General features: G+C 41.6%; 1 protein-coding gene across 5 annotated transcripts in view; it reads right to left on the bottom strand.

The window, feature by feature from the left end:
• crebbpb (CREB binding protein b) overlaps positions 1-22,577 on the bottom strand; it is a 31,739-nt gene that overhangs the window by 4,703 nt on the left and 4,459 nt on the right. For 2 of the 5 annotated variants that reach the window (XM_058652767.1, XM_058652768.1), the window contains 26 exons: positions 18,728-19,335; positions 14,636-14,803; positions 12,616-12,871; positions 11,334-11,447; positions 9,010-9,243; positions 8,801-8,900; positions 8,299-8,436; positions 8,083-8,200; positions 7,778-7,952; positions 7,576-7,638; positions 7,227-7,348; positions 6,598-6,786; positions 6,068-6,448; positions 5,535-5,708; positions 5,059-5,233; positions 4,799-4,917; positions 4,452-4,691; positions 3,926-4,014; positions 2,913-2,993; positions 2,761-2,817; positions 2,576-2,653; positions 2,392-2,459; positions 2,153-2,303; positions 1,584-1,730; positions 943-1,056; positions 676-841 (listed from right to left, as the gene is read on the bottom strand). In XM_058652767.1, coding sequence (XP_058508750.1) covers positions 676-841; positions 943-1,056; positions 1,584-1,730; positions 2,153-2,303; positions 2,392-2,459; positions 2,576-2,653; positions 2,761-2,817; positions 2,913-2,993; positions 3,926-4,014; positions 4,452-4,691; positions 4,799-4,917; positions 5,059-5,233; positions 5,535-5,708; positions 6,068-6,448; positions 6,598-6,786; positions 7,227-7,348; positions 7,576-7,638; positions 7,778-7,952; positions 8,083-8,200; positions 8,299-8,436; positions 8,801-8,900; positions 9,010-9,243; positions 11,334-11,447; positions 12,616-12,871; positions 14,636-14,803; positions 18,728-19,335 — 4,325 coding nt within the window. The remainder of the gene's footprint in view (positions 1-675; positions 842-942; positions 1,057-1,583; positions 1,731-2,152; positions 2,304-2,391; positions 2,460-2,575; positions 2,654-2,760; positions 2,818-2,912; positions 2,994-3,925; positions 4,015-4,451; positions 4,692-4,798; positions 4,918-5,058; positions 5,234-5,534; positions 5,709-6,067; positions 6,449-6,597; positions 6,787-7,226; positions 7,349-7,575; positions 7,639-7,777; positions 7,953-8,082; positions 8,201-8,298; positions 8,437-8,800; positions 8,901-9,009; positions 9,244-11,333; positions 11,448-12,615; positions 12,872-14,635; positions 14,804-18,727; positions 19,336-22,577) is intronic. The other 3 variants (XM_058652771.1, XM_058652770.1, XM_058652769.1) reach the window with 3 other exon arrangements.

The raw sequence follows: 22,577 nt of genomic DNA, 5'->3' as shown, positions 1-22,577 counted from the left end.
TTCAATATGGATAATGTGAACATTGAGGATAATATCTTACTTTAATATCTGATTTCTTTTATTGAAATCTTTAAACATTTTAGGATAAACCTGTTAATCTCATACATGTAAAAATATATGTCATACACATATATATATATGTATACATACACACATATATATATATATATATATATATATATATATGTACACATACTCCAGGCAAATGTTAAATCTAGTTCATCATTCAAATGTGTAATCACAAATGTTTCAAAATCACAACTTATCAAAATCAATTTTGCAATGTGATTATATTGATATGAAATTAGTTTTTTCTATAAATTCAAAAACACATACGTAATACAACTCAAAAACACTGAGTCGTGTTCTTCTTTTGGTCTTTCTCTCATTAGGAATCGCCACAGCGAATCACCTGATCAGTGATCTGTATATTTTATTTGGCAGAGATTATTTAGATGCCCTTCCTAATACAACCCTTCAATTTATAGGGCCTTAGATCCAGCACTGGGAGTACACTGAATCTGGCACCACCACGACTGGGGTCAAATAAGAGTGTCCAATTAACCCCGTCAACAGGGAGCAGAGGTACCCCAGCCCTTTGACCTGTCGGGGTATTCATACCGGCAATACTACCACTGTGGTCACAATACGTCTTTATTTCTACAATTTTCTGACCTTGTAATCGTGTAGGATTCTCTCAGCGAAAGCCTTGTCCAGCATCTTTCTGTACCACTCTTGGAGCCTCTTGGGCTTGGGGATCTTCTGGTCAGCAGGGTGGCAGTGGAAAATGTAGTCATCCCCCTCACTAGGAGGGCAGGCCCATATGTGTCCTGTCACATACCTGAGGAGGAGGCAAGTTTTGAGTCTCTCTACACTGTTTAAATTATGAATAGTAACTGATTGCACTACTGTACTGCACTGAAAAAGTTGCCCTCTACTCACCCCAATTTCTTCACATACTCCAGGTAACCTATTAAGATCTCATGGTACACTGCAGTCCTTAGCAAACGTGGTTTGAAGAAGTGAATACTGTCAAGGTACGATATGTAAACCCGTCTGCAATGGAAAAGAAATGTGAGAAATTCTTTAAAGAGTAAGGAAAACAAAAACAAAAATATTTAAAGCAAGGCCGGGCCACACTGTATGCGTGTGCAAGGAAAAAGTAAAAACAAGCCCTTTCACACCGGTTGAGCTGCCGCACAGTTCTTGTTAGCAAATCAAATTTTAGACTGGCTGGCAAATTCACACCAAAAGTATCTAGGTTCAAAACATGAAAAGATGAGAGGTCAGTGCAGATGAGTATATAGTGGTCTCCAGAAGACACAAAATATTTGGTGGTGATTTGGGCATCTAAATCAAATTTGAATTCCAGCTCGCTGAAGCTTAATGTGATCTGCCAAGTGATACCACCATTGATGATGTAGGGCAGTGCAACATGGGTTCCGCCTAACTGGTGTGAATTCTGGCTGGTTCTCTGAGAGCATGGAGGTTCCTAACGGAACAAGAACTGTGCCAGTGCTTGCCAGTGTGAAAGCGCTGTGTGTTAAATGGACATGTTAGTATTATTTCTGCTGTCATTTTACCTGGTATTAGGAAAAGAGCACTCAGAGCCATACTCTTGAACGTGCATGCCGAAGAAACAAACATCCGTCCCGTCGATTTCCTCAAATGCAAAAAGTGCTTTGGTTCTATAAGGGAAGCTCTCCAACATCTCGCCTGAGTCTACAAACCTGTGGTAAAAGATAAGGATGGATACCGATTTTTCAAGGTAATATTTACATGATTTTGAACCTAAATATAGCAACCAATAACTATTTTCCAGGTAAAAACAGAGTAATAGTGCCCTGAGGAGAGGACAGAGCTGAGACACGACACCACATGGTAGATTGTTCACTGCATTTACATCACTGATCACCGGAATAGACCTTTCTTAGGGGCAGGTCATTATTTAACATGTTCATTGTGCCTGAAGAATCCTGTGACCTTAATATAAGGGAAAACAAGATACTAATCATTTCAATGCCCCCATTTGCTTGATACCTTTATCATTTCTTCTTTTACCCTTTTTTAGACTCTACATTGTCAAATCAAGTTGAGAGGAAAAAAAAACATTAATTTAGAAAGATAGTTTATTAGTCGGTCAGAAATTTACCTTGACTTCATACCAGGCTTAACCTCCACGGTTTTCTCAGAACTGGCCACCACTCGCACATACACCTCGCCAGCCTCTGGGTGGTTCTGCCTTTTCAAGTACTTGTTCACTCTGTCCTCAATGTATGTCCCCAACCTTGTAGTCTGCAACCCTTTACAAACAAAAATACAACGAACTTACCAGACTGAAAAAAAATCAAGCAGACTGTTACTGTTGTTTTACCATGACATTCAACTTACGTTTGGATGAAAACTTGTTTTCCTTTCTTGTCTTGCCAGACTTCTTCAGACAATTGTCACAAATAAAGCTGAAAGTAGGTGAAAAAAAATCTTGTCACTACACACATGAACTCAAGCAATTACAAACTCTAGCGAATAACAATTTTGCTATGGACAGTTGTCCGACAGCAGTGGCGAGACTTACCCCGATGGCCAAATGACGTCATAGTGCAGAACGCAGATCTGATGCATCTTTCGTCCACAGTCTTTACACTCAACAAACCTGCGAGTAAAGAATGAGGTTTTCTGATACATTCCTTAGAAAAACTGGTAAAACAAGCACCACTGTCAAATTATCGTCACATGAAGTGTACGGCAAACAATACTCACGGCTCAGAGTCCAACATGTCATTTTTCTTCTTTTCAAATTGATCTTTTAAAATCCTGCTGCATGAAAGAGACACAAATAAGATTACGTTGGCTTGTGTGACTTATTGTGTGATTTATTTTGAGAATAAAAAGTGATTATCTTGGTAACTTACGTCTGTGACTGAGCCGGGTCATCGCCCAGGGTCACACTGTTGCCCTGGATCTCGTTGAAGCACTTCTCACAGAAATGATACCTGTCGGCAATAAGGCCATATTTGGGTGAACTGCGGCCAGCACACACAGTAGCAGCACAGGCAAACCGACGTACAGGTGGAAGAACGCACAGCGAATGGAGCACACAGCGACAATCAAAGATGTAAAATGTGCAGTAGACAGATAGGACAGACACACAAAGCGCACACACAGGCAGGCAGAGGTACGTGTTAGTCACAAGGTGAAATGGTCATGGCGCAAACCCTCTCATTCAAAGTGGAACATCACTTCAATGCTATGTTAATGGTAATGAAAAAATGTCAACAACAAACAAATGTTTGACAACACCTGATGTGCGTCTTACAATATGAAACTGGCATATATGTCCAGGTGTCCAACAAGCACTGTGAGCTGGGAAATTAATGACATGGTCATGCCACGGGAGATTGTGTTTATACAAATACAGATGTGGTGGCCTGTTAGGTTAAGAGGACAAATTTAATTTTGTTAAAGAAAGGGTATTTCAGCTCTATTAGATAATGTAATAGGATTGGGCAAATGATAAAACCTTGGTTAGAGCTTCTTAGACAACATAGAGAACCAGTTAAATCCTCAAATTCACTAACTTTTTGTTGCAAGACTTGAATCCTGAGCTACCACCACATTTATTAAAGCCAGTATCTTCAATAATTGAATGTTGTTGCATTGGAATGACGTTATGGTGCAATAGCAGTTTCTGCACAGCAGGGGGAGCTTTAATGGTGGATTCTGGGTACAAAAACTGCAAGAGGAAAACACCAAACCCAAACATGCACATTCTGCTTGTCCAGGACATACATGAGAACCCCTGATCAGTTTTAACAAAGGTGCATGTGAAGTAGCATCATGTTCAGGTCAGAACAGCATACAATCCCTTCACAAACCCCAACTCTCATTTTTATCCATCTCTTCCCGTCTCAGCATGCACTTTTACCTGTTCTGGTAGCTGTAGTAAGTGCCGTCCCTGGAGATGGTACACAACTGTTTGCCATAGCAACACAGCGTCTGTGGCGAGAACTCATACTGTGGAAACACCAGATACAGGTTAACAAAAGTGCTTCACTGTGACAATCAGGTTGCAATCAAACCAATAACCAGAGGTAAAGATAAATGTGAAGACACAAAATTAACCTTGTCAAAAGTTATTAAAATCAGTTAGTGTTCAGAACAACATCCCTGTTAAGTTCCCAACCTTTATCAGGCGATGGTCCCCAGGCTTTTAAGTTATTAATCCCTTACTCACAAAAAAATAATAATATATATACCCTAGACCCAGATGTTTTCACTAATTACAGAGAAATACCTAATCTTCCATTCAATTTTCTAAAATAGTAGAAAAGGCAGTTGCAAATCTCTCCCCATTTTAAGGTCCAATGTTAAAAAGTGCCTTGAGATTGTGAATGTGGTGATTTGGCCCTAACAAATAAAATTTGATTTGTGTTGCATCTTCATGAACTCACCTTCCTGCCACAGCAGTAGCCCAGGCCCTGCATGACAGGATCGATCTCTGCCTCAAACACTTCTGCCAGTTTGGTGCAGTATTTGTAGACGCGGGACGTTTTACGGTTGTACAGCCAGGCGTTGTTGAACATAAGCCACACATCGTCCACATATTGCCAAGGCTCCTGGTACTGACCTGTATCCAGCTTACGTTTTATAGTGGATAGGTCAATGGGATTCTTCACAATGTCAAAGTAGTCCTGTAGAGCATGAGAGATGCAAGAATGAGCAATCCTAATTATCAGTACTTTCTGTTGGTTTTAAAACCATTGAGACATCCATGTCTAATCATTTCACACACACTCACAGGGATGCCCAGTAGCATGGGGTCTACAGGTTGCCGGAAAGGCAGTGACTCTGGGTCCTGCCTGTAGAGGGCCTCGAGAGTCGGCATCAGGGCTTGTCTCAGCTCCTCTGGCTTGAAAACTGGACATGAAACAAAATTCACTGTACTGGGAATATAACATAATACTGTACATTCTCACTTTACTCTCAATGGATTACACAACTTGCACTGTAATGTACATAAATAAGTTGGATGTATATTAAAAAGATCTCTATTCTTACTTTTCTTTCGGTTTTGGGTGGCAGCTGATGCGTTATTAGCCCCATTTTCCTCCTCTTCTTTGGGTTCTGTCTTTATCTCCGGCTTCTTATCCTCAGTTTCCATTGGTTCCTGTTTTGGCTCTACTGCCTCTGGCTCCTCCTTCTTCACCACTGGGGGTTTGGTATCATCCTTCTGCTACATGAACACAAACATGGTTAACCAGCTATAAAATGGTGCTAAGCCAGGAACAGATCAAATATTCAGTGTTTACCTGAAAGCCAAGTAAACACTGATATTTCCTATAGAACAGAAAAAAGCTCCATGCACCTTATTGACGTGCAAGCTGAACTGGTGGGTTTTAATGAACAAAATGTGTAATAGTGACTTGGGTTTCAAACAGCAAATGTGTCAAATCTAAGTGTACTTCCAATGTATTGCCCCCACAATGACTCTTACCTAATTACTACAAAAAGCCGTTGTACAATCATGTGCATACCTCCATTTTTACACCAGCCTGCTTCTTCCCAGAGCTGCCCTCATCTTCTTCATCTTTTACTTCAGATTTGGTGTCAGTGCTGCTCATGTCAGGTAGGGCCTGCTGGGAGCTCAGCTCAGCCACAGAAGCTGGGGTAGGCACTCTGTTGTCAACACTGGCTGCTGCCTGGGACAACTTTAAGGAGAAGAAGGAGGAGAAGAGAATATTTTCATCACAGTGCTGCTCATTTGTAAATGAAATTATACTGACTTTACTAAGACAGAAATGTGAGTGATTGTTGTTTGGTCAAAAGTAGGGCGTTCGCGGTGAAGGAATTTCCCCTGCACTTGCACCTGTGCACATGTCTCAGGTGACTGTCTATCATATCATTTCTAATATCTCGTTGTCAAACTGTTCCGCGCTCACTTTCGCTTTTTCATTTTAGCAGTTTTACCATGACAGCTCTAGTCTATATACACGTGTAAGATACAACAGAAGGTGCAAAAGACAAGTAACACAAGAGATAGAAAAGATGTACAGAAAAGACATCTCACCGGTGTACTTGGGTGCTGTGCCTGAACTGAGGTGGGCTGTGGCATCTGGCTGGGGGGTTCAGTTTGGGGTTGAAGGGGTGTGAGCGGCTGGGATGGGTCAGGCGGTGTCCCCATAGCTGAGGGGGGACCAGGGAGGCTACTGGGTATGTGGGTTGGGGTGGAGGAGGGCCCGCCTGTGGAGGCAGGGGTAGTGGGCTGTGGTGGCACCTGGGCCTGCGGGGGAGCATGGTGTTGCTGCAGCTGCTGCTGATGGGGCTGCAGACTGGCAGAGGCATTGGGTGGAGGAGTTGTACGCAGGGTGGGCTGAGCTGCAGGGCCACAGGGAAGCTGGGGGCCGAGGGAGCCCAGTGCATTCAGAGGGAGGTTAGAGTTCTGCTGCTGCTGGATTGAAGAGAGATAAACAGTTAGCACACCGAAACACACCAGTCACATAGCAGCGTATAATCTGGCACAAGAATATGTCCAACAGAGCAGAAATGCAGTGAGCATGCAACCAAAAAATAGTTTCAGGGGAGAACAGGATTCCTCACCTGTGTAACAGCAGCTTGTGTTATAGGCTTGCCCAAGCCTACATTCACATTCATTGCTCCACCTGCAGCTGCAGGAAACTGGCCCTGTGGCTGGAACTGGCTCTGGTTGGTTGGCTGAGCAACCATGTTGTTCGTATGACCACCCATCATTCCTTGTGTCGGAGGCATCCTTGATGGTGACATGCCCATCTAGAGACCACAGAGAGTTGAAAGGGACAAATCATTGCAAAACGAGGCATCTAGTATTCACTCTGCAACTAAAAATAAATGTAAATGCAGCAGAAAGGCATGCTACCACCACAACAGGCCACTGAATGGACTATGGTGTCTAGGGAGTGCTCAGTTAAAATCTGACATATGCCCAAAACTAAAAAAGACAACCGGTTTATAACAATATCTGGACATCAGTTTCAATGACAGGTAGCATATTTCATTGTGATGCTTTGTCAAGACGATTAAGAGAGAATTAAAATAAACAATCAAAAGACTTCCCACAGTCTAGAGAAATTAAAAACAAGGCTAACATGGTGACAAAAATATTTCAGAAAAAGGTCTTGGAGAGAAACTGAGGGCAACTCATGGCACATCCATTAACAAGCAAAAAGTATGAAAAAGTGGTAAAAACGAACCGGGGGAACAGAGCTCATGTTCATCTGCTGCGGATGGTTCATGGGAGAGGGAGCACGTGGTCCCATGGGTGCCTGAGACATCTGTGCATTCTGCATTACCATTGGGTTAAATTGATTGATTCCTGTGGGAACACACACAACCATATACCTGTTTATTATTGCTGTAATTTAATACTCTATGCCCTGCTGGGCAGAGGGGGGATCAAAAGCAACTAATTTAATTCAAGATAAATGTATTTGCTAACTGGCTAAAATATCAGCTTTCAAAGGAAGGTAAACTGCAAAAAAGACATGTAAAGTGCTTTTTACTGTAAAACAATGACCATGAAATCTACGAGTTAGCACATACCTTGGGGCACCTGCATACGATTCATTATCTGGTTTGGCATGTTAGGCATAGGCACAGGTCCATCTACAAGAAAACATGATCATTTAAAATTTGCTCTGAGGTACAAAAATATGAATTCAAAAGCATCCTTTCAGATATATTTTATGATTACTAAGCATACACTGGAAAACTGTATAATAAAGGAAAAAAACGGGCTACTAACTGGGAGGTCGGACAGCCTGTCCTGGGCCCATGACGTTGGGCTGAGCCATACCAGGTTGCTGCGGCCCGGCTGTGCCCACCATGCCAGGCTGTTTCTGAAGCCGTGAGCGTCGCTTCTCCTCCAATTCCTTCTGGATCTTGTAAATCTTTTCTGCCAGGAAGTGGTAATACTCATCCTGGTTTGGAGGATATGAGGAAATAAAAGACATTTTTAAAAGAAGTGATTGTTTGTTCTTGATTGGCCTTTGAATGAAGTTATTTGCCATGATTCTTTTACTACTGAGAAATATATCTTTTATTAGTTACCCTGCTGTTAGCGGACTCATACATGTCACCCTCCACCTTGCGTGCATATGCCACCAGGTTCTCCATTCGTCGGTCCTTCAGTGCTGCGGGGTCAGGGGTGGGGAATATGGCTTGTACTCTGAAGAAAAATAACATACAAAACTCATTACCCTATTATATCAGGCCTTGGTCTACATTTAATTCTATTTTCAACATTTGTTTTATTGTTGGACTTACAGTTTGTGCACCAGGTGGGTGCGCAGGTCCTGAGTGACATGCTCATGCCAGGCCTTCCTTACCCCCGAAGCAGAGAGAGGGGTGGCAGCGGGCAGGTTTCCCATGCCTCCTGCAACTGACCCATCTGGCATCAGCTGACTGTGGGACAAAAATATTGTTGAGATTCAAAAATCATGATCAATGATATTTCCACAAAAGAAATTACAGATAAATAATAAGCATTTTTTTATTTGCATTGTTACAAAATATGCACACTTTAATATATTATATGACTGTATTCTAAAAGAACCCAGTGGACAGAGGGCGAAATTAGATCATGGATAAATATTTGTTGATAGATGATGCGCTGGATACTAATTTGGCTAACAAGAACAAATGAGAAGCCTTAGGAGTCATTATCCTTACTAATTTAATCTTTAATTAAAAGACACTTTCATCCAATGAAGTCATATTATTCTTTATTGCAAAGGTCAGATTTTGTGTCAAGGATGACAGTGCTCACTTGTTGAGTGTGGGGGGTAGAGAGGAGTCGGAGTGCATGCCAGTCTGGTCTGAAGAAGGGACCCCCATGCTTCCTGCCATCTGGTTCAGCTGATTAGAACCTGATAAAAACACAATTTCAAGGGTTTAAAAGAAACTATTTAGCAACAGATTTGTTATTACTTCCGCACAATTATTTAAAATTCCACTGAAGTTCCATCTTACACATACCTAGAGTGTTCATATTCCGTAGCTGCTGGTGTTGGGAAGCCTGGGGGTTTTGCTGAGTCGGACCCTGTCCAGGGGGCTGGTTCCCATACGGCAGGCCCAGGGCAGCATAGGCCCTCTGCATGGAGCTGGGGTCGATGTGTGTGGAAGCGCTGTTGATGGATGTGGCGCTTGACTGGCCAGGTCCAACTGTATTGATGGCATTCTGAAGGCTAGCCCCAGGGGAACCTAGCATTGCTGGAAGAGGATGACAAGATAAACAAAAGGGCTAGGATAATAAAATGAGGCATTTAAAGGTGAACTATGCACAATGTGAATGTGAACAGCAACCTTTAGCATTTATAACAGTTACTTGCATTATCAATTTGAAACATTAGAGTGTGGGCTGCCACCCACAGGAAGTTTCCGAACACATGGAAACAGTCCTACCGTCTGTATTATTGTTTTTAAAAACATTTAACCTATTGAGTTAATTTTTGCTCTTCAACAACAAACGGGGTGAAAGTGAAGAGAGAGAGAGAGAGCATAAATTAACCAACCCTAAATAGCATTGGGGCAAGTAGCATGTGACACCCTGGATGAGATGATGAAGATAATAGTCATTCATCCATCCATCCATCTTCTACCACTTTGCGAGGGGTGCTGTACCAATCTCAGATGACATAGGGTAGGGAGAAAGGCGGTGTACACCCTGGACAGATCGCCAGTCCATCACAGAGACACAGAGACCAACAGCCATCCACTCTCACATTCACACCTATGGTCAATTTAGAGTGTCCAATTTGCCTAAACCCCATGAGGCATGTTTTTGTACTGTGGGAAGAAGCCGGAGAACCCACAGAAAACCCCCCCATACACGGGGAGAACATGCAAACTCATGCAGAAAGGTGAAGATAATAGTGATGATGACAATTGTCATTTATGTTGTGATTTTTTTTTTTAATGCTCCTGGTCTCCATCTTCCTCTCTCTCCTGTCTTGCAAATTTGATGTTTTGTTTGTAATCTGCAGAAATTGTACATTTGAAACCTACTGCATGTCTGTCCATCATGAGAGAGGGATCCCTCCTCTGTGGCTCTTCCTGAGGTTTCTCACATTTTCCTCACTCGATTGAGGGTCTAAGGACAGAGGGTGTCACTTGCTGTACAGACTGAAAACCCCTCGAGGCAAATTGTGTTTGGGATGTTGGGCTGTATGAATAAAATTGACTTAACTTGATTTAAACTGCTCAAGCTCCCGGTTTTGTTTCCCTGTCTAGGAGAAAGTAATCCACACCAGCATAGCTGTCTTCAACTTCTTCTCCGCTGTCAGCCATTTCAATTTTTTTTATCTCCACAGCAAACCCTTGTTATACTTCTCTCTCATTTGCTAGAGACATTTTTCAGAGCAGTAGTGTGGCTTTTCAAGTTTGGCAAAATCCAGAATTACAGATACATGCCTTCAGCTTGCTTATAACCCAGCTGTCGAAGTGCTACAAACTGTTACTGGTTGAGTGGAGCAATGGATCAAAACCAAAACATTGTGCCCCACAAATTAAAATTAATTAAAAAATATATAGTGGCTGCACCAATGTATCAGTGGAGCTTAATTGTATTATTATTTATAATGAATGAACCTCAATTAATCTCTCATCATGGACGTTTTATGACATAATACATATTTTACATATAGCCCGTGTAATCTATATTTTATAAAGTTAGAGGAATTACTAATTCTGGTTATAATGTATTAGCATTTTTGCTAAAATATGAAACTAATTAAAATAACTATTATTAGTAAACAACCATCTTATGTATAACAAATAATGTAGTTGTAATAGTAGACATGTATGTTTTCTGTGCAAGGAAAAAAAAACTCTGAAAAAGAAACTCCAGCCCTGCTCATGCTGTGCACGCTGCCACTGTGGGGGATTTAAACACGTCATAAAGCCTTTTGACCAATCGGAGAGCTTGTAGTCCCAAGACCCTGCCCCCACTGACAGCAGAGGCACAGAGCCCCTCCCCTGGGTGTCACATTACAGGTCCAGCCTTTCTAGAGGAATTCTCTCCTGTTCAAGCTCTCACAGTCAGCGAGCCAACACAGACCTACAGTGAGGAAATACAACCTGCAGGTGGCACCATTTTATACTGCACATGCACCGACTTCAGGCGTGATGCTGAGTGACAGTTGCCTTTTAGTAAGGTTTAGTAGGTTTCAGTAAATATGAACAAATTGAAATACCCATCACAAATTATACACTAGGTTTTTTTTTTTTTTTTATCTACCCGTATGCATTTTATAAGGATATATGAATAAGACATGGGAAGGGGAGCTTATAAAGTTACTCACGCTGCTGGTTCCTCTTGTCACTTGCATTTTTTAAAGGCAGGCAGACCGGACAGTCGTGCCTTGTACAGTTCTTCCAGTGGGAGATGATCTGTCTGGATGATGCACAGTGAGCCACTGGGGGAAAAAAACAACATATGTATTATTAATTTAAATAACTATCTAAACACCGGTAAACAAGAAGAGACATTTTTGGTTGGAAGAAGTATTTGAAACTTAATACAGCATAGCTAATAATTAGGATGACTGCTTAATGGATTTTTGAAGGAATAAAGTAAAGCATTTTATCATAACTATTATGGACACATGAACACAAGGACAACCCCAAAACAAAATTCTTGCAACCATGACGTTTCATTCAGTGTTTCCCATCGAGGAGCAAAGAAACCAGGCCATATTTAGATTTAAGAAGCTCAGAGAACTTTTTCTAAACTGATAAAAAATAACAAAAAAAACATTTAATCAACTATCAAAATGGTTGGCAGTTTATGACAAAATGTAGTACAACCATCACCCAGCTGAGATTACATTTGTTCGCTGGCGTTGTCACTGAAACATTTAGACCTTTGGGAGTCAAGGAGGTAGAATGGCTCAATTCAAGCAGCAAGAGCCGATGAGAGAACACTGCTTTTGCACTGTGTTTAATTCAAGTTTCAAGATTCATGGTGCTTTAGTATCAAATCTTCATTGTGAAACAATAGTTAAACATAGTCAACGCTTTTTAACCAGGCAAGGTAGTTTTGTGTTATACAGGGATGCAAATATTTTCACACTGTTGATCAGACACAGCAAAATACAGATCAATAAACAATTTTGTTAGGGTATTTTATTATTCATGGGTAGCTGCTAATTCTCAATGCAGTCTAGGAAATCTGAACCTATCAATGCCTTTTATTGTGTATGAAAAGCAACTTGGTCTGTGCCACAATCTCTGGTGGAAGATGCTCTCAATATGCACGCTATAGTTTTTCACACTAGACCGATAATTCTGATACAGTCTGATACAGACTTTGGCCCCAATGAAAAAAAAAAAACTTAGCTTGATTAATATGACATTTGCTCTAATGTATTTTCTAATACACCTAAATATAACCCACCTATAACCCATACTGATACAGAGTGTGATAGCACAGTCACGCAAAAGCTAAAATGTCACTTCCATATACTGTATCTACCACAATGTGGTCACAGGTGCACAGAGTTTAACTGGACTCAACCAGACAAAAATGTTTGAATCAATGCAACATTTGACCCAGTACTCTAAAAACCCCTCAATTCTACTCACCCTGGCAGGACTTGCCAGCCTGGCAGTGGGTCATGTGGTTGAGGACGTTCTTCATGGTGCGGCAGTGTGGCAAAGTGCAGGCCCTCACCTCCCCATTAGCCTGCTCCCGCCGCTGGCACTTATGTGCATGGAGCAGCAGGACCAGCTGCTGCTGAATAAGTTTGCGCTTCTCAGGGTCAGCGGTTGGGCCTGCTGACACTCCCCCAGCCCCAGGGACCATGCCCACTGATGCTACCTGCTGCAGCTGGGTCTGGGACTGAAAAACAATCACAATACAAATACCCTGAATAAGAATTGTTTGCCAACCGTTCGTCTTCATTTACCACCCTTAAAATTAATAAGTGGGGCTATTATCGGTGTATTACATACAGCAGACAGTGTTTAGCATGTTGCCTGGAGAGAGACAGTATAATCAGAATGTGATGTGATTTAGGGGTTGTACACACAAAAACAAGTTGAGGAGAATAATCTAAAGTTGTTATTGTATTGGCTTTGTATCCGCATAGAACCAGCACATTTAAAAGCTATTTTTGGAAAACGGGTTCCTTGTGTTTTCGTATACAAATAATGTGCTACTTTGGGAAAACATTGATCTCATAGTCCAACCTCTCTCTCTCTTGCACACACGGTCACTATCTTTATCTTCATCTTCTTCTGCTTGGAGAGTGTTTGGTCTATTCACTTTGATAATTTTGTATGCGACTGTATACACTGTAATGTATACTTATTTCAATAGAGCTTGATTCACATTGTATATATTGCGGATGCTTTATACAGATGCTCAACGTGTCCTCTGTTTTTGGTGAATTTCCATAACATTGTTACAGTGTCACGTACAGGCCTGGCACATTTACTACAACGTTTTGAGTCATTTTGTGGGGTTTCGTGTGGATGAAACCATTTCTAGAAACAATGTTTCTGGAACAACAAAGAAAAAGATTTTTTCTTTTTAGGTTCTGTTTTTGCAACATTCTACCTATGCTGTATTCTGAATAGTGCAAGTGGTTTCAGACAGCACTTGCCTTAAGAACAACATATCACACAAAAAAATGTACTTTTATTACAACATAGTTCTGTTAACGAAAGGATTTTTGGTTTAGCTAACATGACGACAAAAAAAGCAAAAAGCTTCAAGTAGAGTAGCAGAGTTTTTTATATCCTACAGAGAAAGATAACAGTTTAGGTCTACATACAGAAAATCACCTTAGGATGAGTGAAGGATCTCAAGGTCCATCTTATCCCAAAGCCAGGACAAGATAGCACCTCCTCACTCAAAACATAAAACATTCTGAAACTCGGACCTTCAAAAACCTTCCTGAGCTATAGTATATGGGGCCAACCTAATTATAGGAAACACTTACTCCTATAGTTTTTACAGTTCTTTTGTTCTTTTTTCATTAGTTCAGTTAATGTGGCAACATATAGACAAGTCCAGTGTTGCTGTTGGATTACTTCCCTATGCACTAAATTGCATTTCAAATACAATTTATTTTTACCTCAATCAGAAGAAAAAAATTGATAGCATGATTTTAACCTGTTTTCAATGCCCATCTCATTTTTTGTACATTCAAAACAGTTAAGACTTAATTTCTTATTCATTACAGCTGTATTCACTGACCACACTCATGCTTTACATGCACATTCCCAAAGTTGGGTAAAGTTTGTATACTTCTGGACACAGATATGCAGCCAGTGTATACAAAATATTGTGTTAGATTTTGAAAATCAACTCTTACTACTTATATATACATATTTAGCGTACTTTAATTCCAACCCATAACAAAACTAAAAATAAGAAAACAAAGGATGGTTTATGACAGTATGTCGATGTTTTCAATCATTTCTCAAAATTGAAGGCAGAAATTTCAATATCTGCAGACTGTCTTCTAATAGCTGCAGAGAACACATTACATGTGGCAAAAGAAGAAGCATAAACCTTTTAACTTTTAACCTAAAACACAACAGGGACTGCACAAACAGCCACTATTTTATGATGCTTTAAGATGCAAGTGACGCTCACCATGTTTGGCACAGTTCCAGCTCCCTTCAGCTCAGCGGGAAATTGAGGCAGGTTGTTTGAAAGAGTTGTCTTGTTCTGGAGTTGTTGGGCGTTGACCCCCGCTGCCCCCATCTGCTGAACTCCAGCCTGACCATACTGCTGGCCAAAGGGAGCTCCTGACATTCCCATCTATAGTGAACAGACACGAAAGAAGGTGGTCAGTAGTGAATCATGCAACAGTGAATCTTAGCAGATTCATTTCTTTACCTGTAGACAAAGAGTGTGTGCTAAAGTGTATGGGACAGCTTCAAACACTGAGAATGGCTGTCCTTAATTCTGTGAATAGTTTTTCTTAAGTTGTTATTGTGATCAAGTGCCGTAAGTTCCACACTGAGAAAAAAATGAGGGACTGCTGACAGAAGTACAAAGAAACTTAAAATTGGGGCATGCAGAAGTATTAAGGTGGCAAATATAATTGTCCTTGGTTCACCTTGATCTACGTGTTTCTCTCCCTTTATTTTGCTTTTTTCTTCACAAAAACAGTAACTTAACTAAAATAGTCACTCCTAACCCTAACCCAGAAAACAGCTAGCCTAGCAACACTGAAGCTAAATACAACATAGGCATTACCACTTGATTGTGATGTGTTTCAGGTTTCTAAGTATTGCCATAACTTGGGGCCAAAACAACACACACTCTCTCTCTTTCAGAAAACTCTCAGCATAAAATGTTTCTCATCCATTCAGCTTAGGCACAGGGACCTTGTAATGGTAGGGAAAAACCTTAAGTCCCTTTAAGTGGTGTAAAAAGATAATAGAGAGCTTTCCTGTTGGGTCTTCTTAAAAAAAAATCAATTGTTCCTCATTTCTCAACTGCCCTCAGCATGTATCTGTGTACCGACTTCGCCCGCCTTTCTCCACAGTGGCCAAAGCAACAGTTTTCCACTGCCAGTAGTGCTTCGGCAGACAGAGCAGTCCCAACCCAGCTGAGCGACAAACAGAGCGAGGCCAGCTTGCTCAACAGCAGAGCAGAGCACTGCGCTGTGTGCTGCCTGCCCCTCCCCCCCTGTTGCACAGAAACACTCAGATGCTTGACTGCTGCTTCCCTCTCATTCACACAGCCTCATCCTACTCTCCCACTTGATGATCTGCTCTTACTACGGTTGAGCGTGACCAGGGAGGAGAGCGCTGTCGCACATGAAGCCTGCAGTGTATCCCAGCCTTTCTGCATGTCCTCTTTTCTCCTCCTCTGTTCGTCTCTCTACCCTGCCTTCCCAACTCAAAAACAACACACAAAGAAGCTCCACTAAACCTGACTTACAGCTTCAATTTCAAAAGCCAATAGTATAGCAAATATAGACCACACCCTGAAAGATTCATGTATATGAAACAATGTTTGTTAGTGAAGGCCTACTTCCTGTTTCCAGTAGGTGGTGCAATGACTGGCGTTGTAGGTAGTCATCATGGATGGACTGGCCCTAAACAGAAAATGAAAAAAATGGCGAGCGGAAGCCTCCTGTGTTCTATTCTTGCAAACATACTTTTGGCCACGACCATGGTTGCCACGGTAACCCACTTTCAGACCAAAGTAAGGTGAGGGTGGCGTCTGTCTGGGTGGAAGCCTACCACATGGATAGTGGGAACACAAAATGTGTTTCTAACTATAATTCCTGCAAAATTCATCAAAGCGACTTGAAACTCAGTCCCATCACCATTTTCAAAGATCCTGATGTGAACACCAAGTTTGGTGAGTTTTCGTAGATGGCAAGGCACGAAACACACAGATGATCGAAGCCATCAACAGTGGATGCTATGCTTTATCTCCACAGCAATCTCAAACCATGATGGTTAGATTGCTTTTAAGTGCTAACACCTTATGCGTGTTAACTCATAAGGTGGGTGACTTGTGTGTATCTGCATGTGTGCAATGAGGCGAGTGGTTGCTTCTTCCTGAATGTAATGTTAACTTTTGCTTGTTTTCCTGTAACCATAAATAAAAGCTAAAAACCATGTGCATGACACATTTCTAGGGAGTCGGATTCGGACAGCAAAATGTGGCCCATGCAGCACTGTAATAGTGACACTATTTAGATTGCCATTGGTGATGGCTAATTACATAATTCACATGCCCAACCCTAGTCTTTGCAGTAAGCAGTTAGTGTGCAAATAACATCTTGTTACTTGTATGCGACCAAACAATTTCCTTACATAAAAACATAGCCCTAAAAGAAACAGATTTTAATCAGTTCATACAATTTTGCCAACTTGTCCCAGTACAATGGACATTCAAGTATGTAACAACAGTGCCGACTTTTGCAAGTTTTTCACCACTTGCTAACTTCTCATATGTACTGCCTTGATCAAATGAGGAATTACCTATGGTATGGCTGCTGTCCTAGCTGTTTGACTCTTGGCATATTGATTAGGATGCTGTCCGACGTGTCTGTGCAAAAATTCGCAAATAACAGTTGTTTGTGCCTTGTTGTTTGTGGAAATATCAAACCAATGCCATATAAACAGAGGTGGAGTTCTTTTTAGGGACCAACTTGAAATCCACACTTAGTTCAGTATGATTGGTTAATCGCCTTTCTCTAGGCTGAGCATGAAGCGGAATAGCAAACAGTGTGATTGCTAGAGCATAGAACAGAATGAATAGAATGTGCCCTATAGACGATAATACGATCTCTCTGCTTTGGCAGATCATCAACACACTGTCTTCCTTCATGATGTTATATCGTCATATCGCCCAGCCCTACTCATACGTGGACTTAGATGTGCAACTACATTTAGCCAACTTAGCAGAAATAATGGCACCCCTTAAATATCCAGCAAATATGAAATATCTCCCACTTAGTCCTCCAACCACAGATGAACACAGAGTATATAAAACTCACAACCTGGTTTAAATCTGTCTTTCTTATCCAATCTCCTCCTCCCCAACATTGACCAGGTGTCATGATATCATGAAAAAACAATAGTTTCATTATTGCATAAAATTACACAAAGCAATTAAGTTATATCGTGGCCCCTAAAGGCGTGACTCTACTCTTTTGGTATCGTTTTCCATTACTATAGTACCTCCTCAACATGGGCGGAGTCATCATGAGTCAGCATGATACTGCTCATGACATTTGTTCACAGAATAGTTCAGTACTACCTGCATGACTGGAGCACAGACTCCGTCTAACACAGTCACTAAACTGAAATACGGCAGAGGGGTGGCGATGCGGCTCGCGATTGCCACTTTTGGCAGTGCTGACCCTAGATACACCAGAGTCCTCTGTTAAATGTTGAGATTTTCAATAACTCGAACTGTGTACTGGAAAAGCGCCATAAGATGCACCCCTAGGCAAGTACGTGCATCCCTACGGTGTATGTGATGCAAAGGAGGAGCTTGTTTCCTGTGGCATTTGTTAAAATAGTCATAGTGAGAGCTAGCATACTGATCCTCGGGTGTATTAACCCCTGTACATACAAGTGGCCAGGCACTATCCAATTACAATCCAATCACAGAAACACCTTTTAATGCCTGGTGTAAAGGGAGCCATTCTCTCAATTTGAGCACTTCAGAGTGAAAATGAAGGTGTTCACATTGAAAGAGAACCAGCGACTATCACTGAAATTTGTTATCATTAACAAACAAATCAGCATGTAACTGCAGCTGTTGTGGCAAGCAATGCAATAATATACATGTCAATATTGATCTGATATGAAACTCTATTTGGCCACATTAGACCCCCACAAAGACTGATGCACATGACTGCAGATTCAAGCCCCTCAAATGATTGCCTGCTTCCTCCAGCAGACCCAAAAAAAAAACTTTGATCAATAAATGACTATTGGGAAAACAAATGAGAAGAAAGCAATAGAGCTTAGTTATGAACATTAATATTTCTATTTGAAAAAATTACAATCTGAAAAAAATAAGTCATGGTATATGCTATGGAAGCGTACAGCTCTCTCCCCACGCAAACTGATCCCAGTTTTAATAATAGGGAAATGATGAACTACAACTGATATACAGAAGTTGGTAGTCTGCAGTATGTGCTCAAACTATTACCATTTTTCATGCCCTGAGCTTCACTTGTGTGCTGCTATGCATTTAGAAACTCACCTTGTTCATGTTTCCTGCTTGCTGAGCATTCAACACATTGTGTGCACCCAACTGTGGCCCTCCTTGGGTGAGAGTCTCTGCCAGCACACTTCCTCCAACAGCAGGTCCAGCACCTACTTGTGTCCCCTGCATACCTTGGCCCTGATACTGCATACCAGGCCCAGGTCTACCCCGGCCTGCTGGTCCAAGAGCCCCGTTCATAACCTGTCCAGTCTGGCTCATGACCCCATGACCCTGCCCACTGTTCAACATGGCCTGGTTGAAAGTCATGCCTGTGGCTCCATTGCCTTGTCCAGCTGCACCTCCTTTCTGGACCTGGGGAGACTGGTGATTGGGTGAGCCTTGGCCCAGTGGACTTTTACCAAGCACATTGCCTAGCACCATGCCTCCCTGTTGGGGGCTGGCAGAGTTGAGTCCTCCCAAGATTGAAGAACTTCCTGGTCGCAGGAGTTCAGACAGCTGCTTGTGTTTGGCGGCTGCATCAGGAACATTGAGACCAGGACCCCCTCCACCTGGGCCACCATTAGAGGACATTCCCATTCCAAAGTCTCCATTGGGAATGAGCTCATCGGGAAGGTTGTTTTCCAAGTCAAACAGAGATACAAGATCTAAAAAAGAAAAACAGGAAACAAAAATTAGCCACTAGACACTGCACAAACTAATCGGACAAAGAACAAGATAGAGAATTACAAGGTTGATTCAACTGTTGTTATATTCTAATCAATTATACTAAAATAAATAACAAAAACAATAACTTAAGTTAGTTGTAGGGCCAAAAATGTTTGGCCCTGTCTGGATCTGATATTAACATTTTGATTAAGAACTAGGTACAGACATTAAGGATGGGACATATTTTCCATGTCCACAGTGGTCTAATATGGTTTGTGAGAAGGACGTTTGGTCATTCGTCCAATTCCACGGTGGTCCCCTACAAAAAACCCAGCTCCAGTTCGAGTCCACATGGATCAGACGTGACGACTACGCATGCTTTACTTGCTCTGAGTAGCAGAACACTTTCCAGTCCAGTTGGTGGAGCGCTAGGTCAAAAGAGCCAACAACAAGACAGAAACCATGTAAACTTGCCAATAATATCCATCCGCAAACTGCAAGAAAGGGGGCAGGACTACAAGTGTACTGAACAATAAGCAGGGGCGGAACTAGTCGAGCTGGGCTCACACTCAATTTCTGCAACATGTTTATTAAACCGCAGCCATTCAGATGAAATTACAAGAAAAACCCTTTGGACAAAACATCATCCCAGAAGCCAAGAAAGTCGTTTTATGCAGATATTGCAGACATATGTAAGTGAATTAGCTTATCCTCATTCTTGAAGATGAAAGGATGCCTTGTTTGTATGAAATTGGAAAGTTAAGAGCAGAGGGAGGAACAGTTTAAGTGTACAAAGTGCTAGAGGGCAGGACTGTCTTGGTTGGCTGAGTGGTATCCACTGCCACCCGTCCTTTTCATCATATCAATCAGCTGAGAAATTTGAACCAGTCTATTGCCGAGTTCCAGTTACATTGAAACTTGGAGTGACAGCACCTCTGAGTTGACCGCGTTCCAAAGGGGTCAGAAAAAAAAAAAACATGGACGAAGAACATGTTCCAGGCTAACCAGTTTATAACAACGCTCTACATGTTCTTGCACACACATACAGTGTAGCAAGATGGACTGTGTACAACTTATTTAATATGAAACAAATTAAGTAAAAGTAGCAGTGTTTGTACAGGTGGAATCCAAGGTAAGGGTTGGTGATGTTGCTCAAACTTTCCGAATTACAAACCAACGTTCCCGCCCACCCAACTTGGAAATTCCGACTTTTGACAACAATTGGAGTACATCATACATAGTGATTCTTCTGCCAGTGCTTCACCATGCCAGCTAAAAGCAAAATTTTAACAGTCAACTATGGAAAATGCTTAGTCAGGAGTTGGTGATCATACACCCAGGCCGGATGAGATGACCTGCTAATTTAGCAGCAGCATTAGAATGGCTGCCCATTTCTTCAAACTGGCACTAAAATGCCACTCAGGTATACAAATGAAAACACGCCCGACACTTGCTAGTGGCCACAGAGGCAAACACACTGACTAGAAAACCAACAGCTTATTTGTCTGCCCCTCCTCTCCACACAAAATGCATGCAGCCAATATCACATGATAACCCAAGTGAGATATTTGGCACAGTCGACAGTCAGAAATTCTACTGAAGTGTTGATTTTTACCAGGCCATTCTATCAGGCCATCTCAAATGTAAAGGGACACGTTGCAGTGGCAAACAAACACACATACAGTCATAAACATACTGATATTGTGGGGAGGCACACAGCAGAAATGCAAACAGTGTGTGAACACCCGCAAGCAGGAGTCACTCACCGCAGCCAGGTCTAGCGCTCAGTCACAGGTGCTCCACTGCCACAAATTGCTGGCTATCTGTGGGAAACACTGTGATTTGATCTTTTTACTGATACCAGGCCATGATTCAATACAAGTATTTTCTGAGTTAACAGTAGGGCTGCAATAGAGTTGTTCTGATTCCGATACCAGTATCGGAAAAGCCTCCGATACTGCCGAAAATGCTGGTATCCGTATCGGCGAGTACTGGAGTCCAGACACCGATCCGATACCACTATACTGCACTATTTAAAGATTTAAATGCCTTTTTATTTTACTACATAATGGCTGCACTTTAATTTGTTTTTTATAATTATTCCTATATTTATTTAAGTTGCTGTTGCACTACTGTTTTTTATACTGTTCTATTTAAAAATAAATATAAAAATAAATGGCTTCCATTTGCTGTATTGAGCAAGGCCTTACCACAATGATAATCATATCACAGTATCACACGCAGGCATAGTATGATTTTTTTTTAACACACTGGTATCGGTATCGGTATCGGTACTTGGTATCTGCCGATACCGACAGCACGAGTATCTGAATCGGTATTGGGAGGGAAAAAGTGGTATCGGAACATCTCTAGGCTGCAACGAGTAGTCGACGCTGTTGACAAAATTTTGATTGTCTTGATAATCGTCGCTTTTTCACACTGTGGACCTGAACATCATTCTATTTTATACAGAGTGAGGCATCTCCCTTACCACCTATCTCTGCTGGGAGCAACACAGTGAACAGCGGGGGAAGACAGGTAAACATCAGAGTGACATGGCAGCTACCAATCTAACACCCTCTTGCAGCACAGGTATAATATGAAATACCGGACCCTCCGACTCCGCCCCAAATAAAGCCTTGCTGCACTCTAAAGATGAGCTACATTAAGGCTCCACTCACTTTTCATAAAGTAGCTGACAGCCAGCTCTTCAGCTGGAGTAAAAGATCAAGAAGAGGTAAGCTGTGTGACTGCCGATTTTCCAATCAGTGAGGAAAGGCCCACATCATCTCCAAACTGACACTTGAGATCAGGATATCCCAATAAAGAACTGAAACACATCAACATAAACATCAAAGTCTAGCTGATAGTCTTTGGCTACATGTGACAGCTAAATCTACACTGGGCTGGATGTGACACATGGTGATGGTTTTGCTAACTGTCAGTCAATTGGAAAGGCTTTACCAAAAACAAACATGGTTGGTTGAATGAGCTTAACTCAGAAGGACATAATGACAATACAAATTTGTAAACCATTAATGAAGGCAAATACTTGTTATAATAGAATTATGATTTGAAGCATCTAAAACTCGGCTCTAGACTTATCTTTTTTAATGGTAAGTAAAAACATTGTTACAGACACATCACATCCCACTTTCACAGGGCCTCTGTATGCAACTGGATAGACGTACAACCAATCAGACAATGATCCGGAGCATCTCATCAGAAATGCTTGCCGTGT

This window comes from Solea solea, chromosome 16 (genome assembly GCF_958295425.1).
Source record: "Solea solea chromosome 16, fSolSol10.1, whole genome shotgun sequence".
Lineage (NCBI taxonomy): Eukaryota > Metazoa > Chordata > Actinopteri > Pleuronectiformes > Soleidae > Solea > Solea solea.
This window is presented reverse-complemented; position numbering and strand designations above follow the sequence as displayed.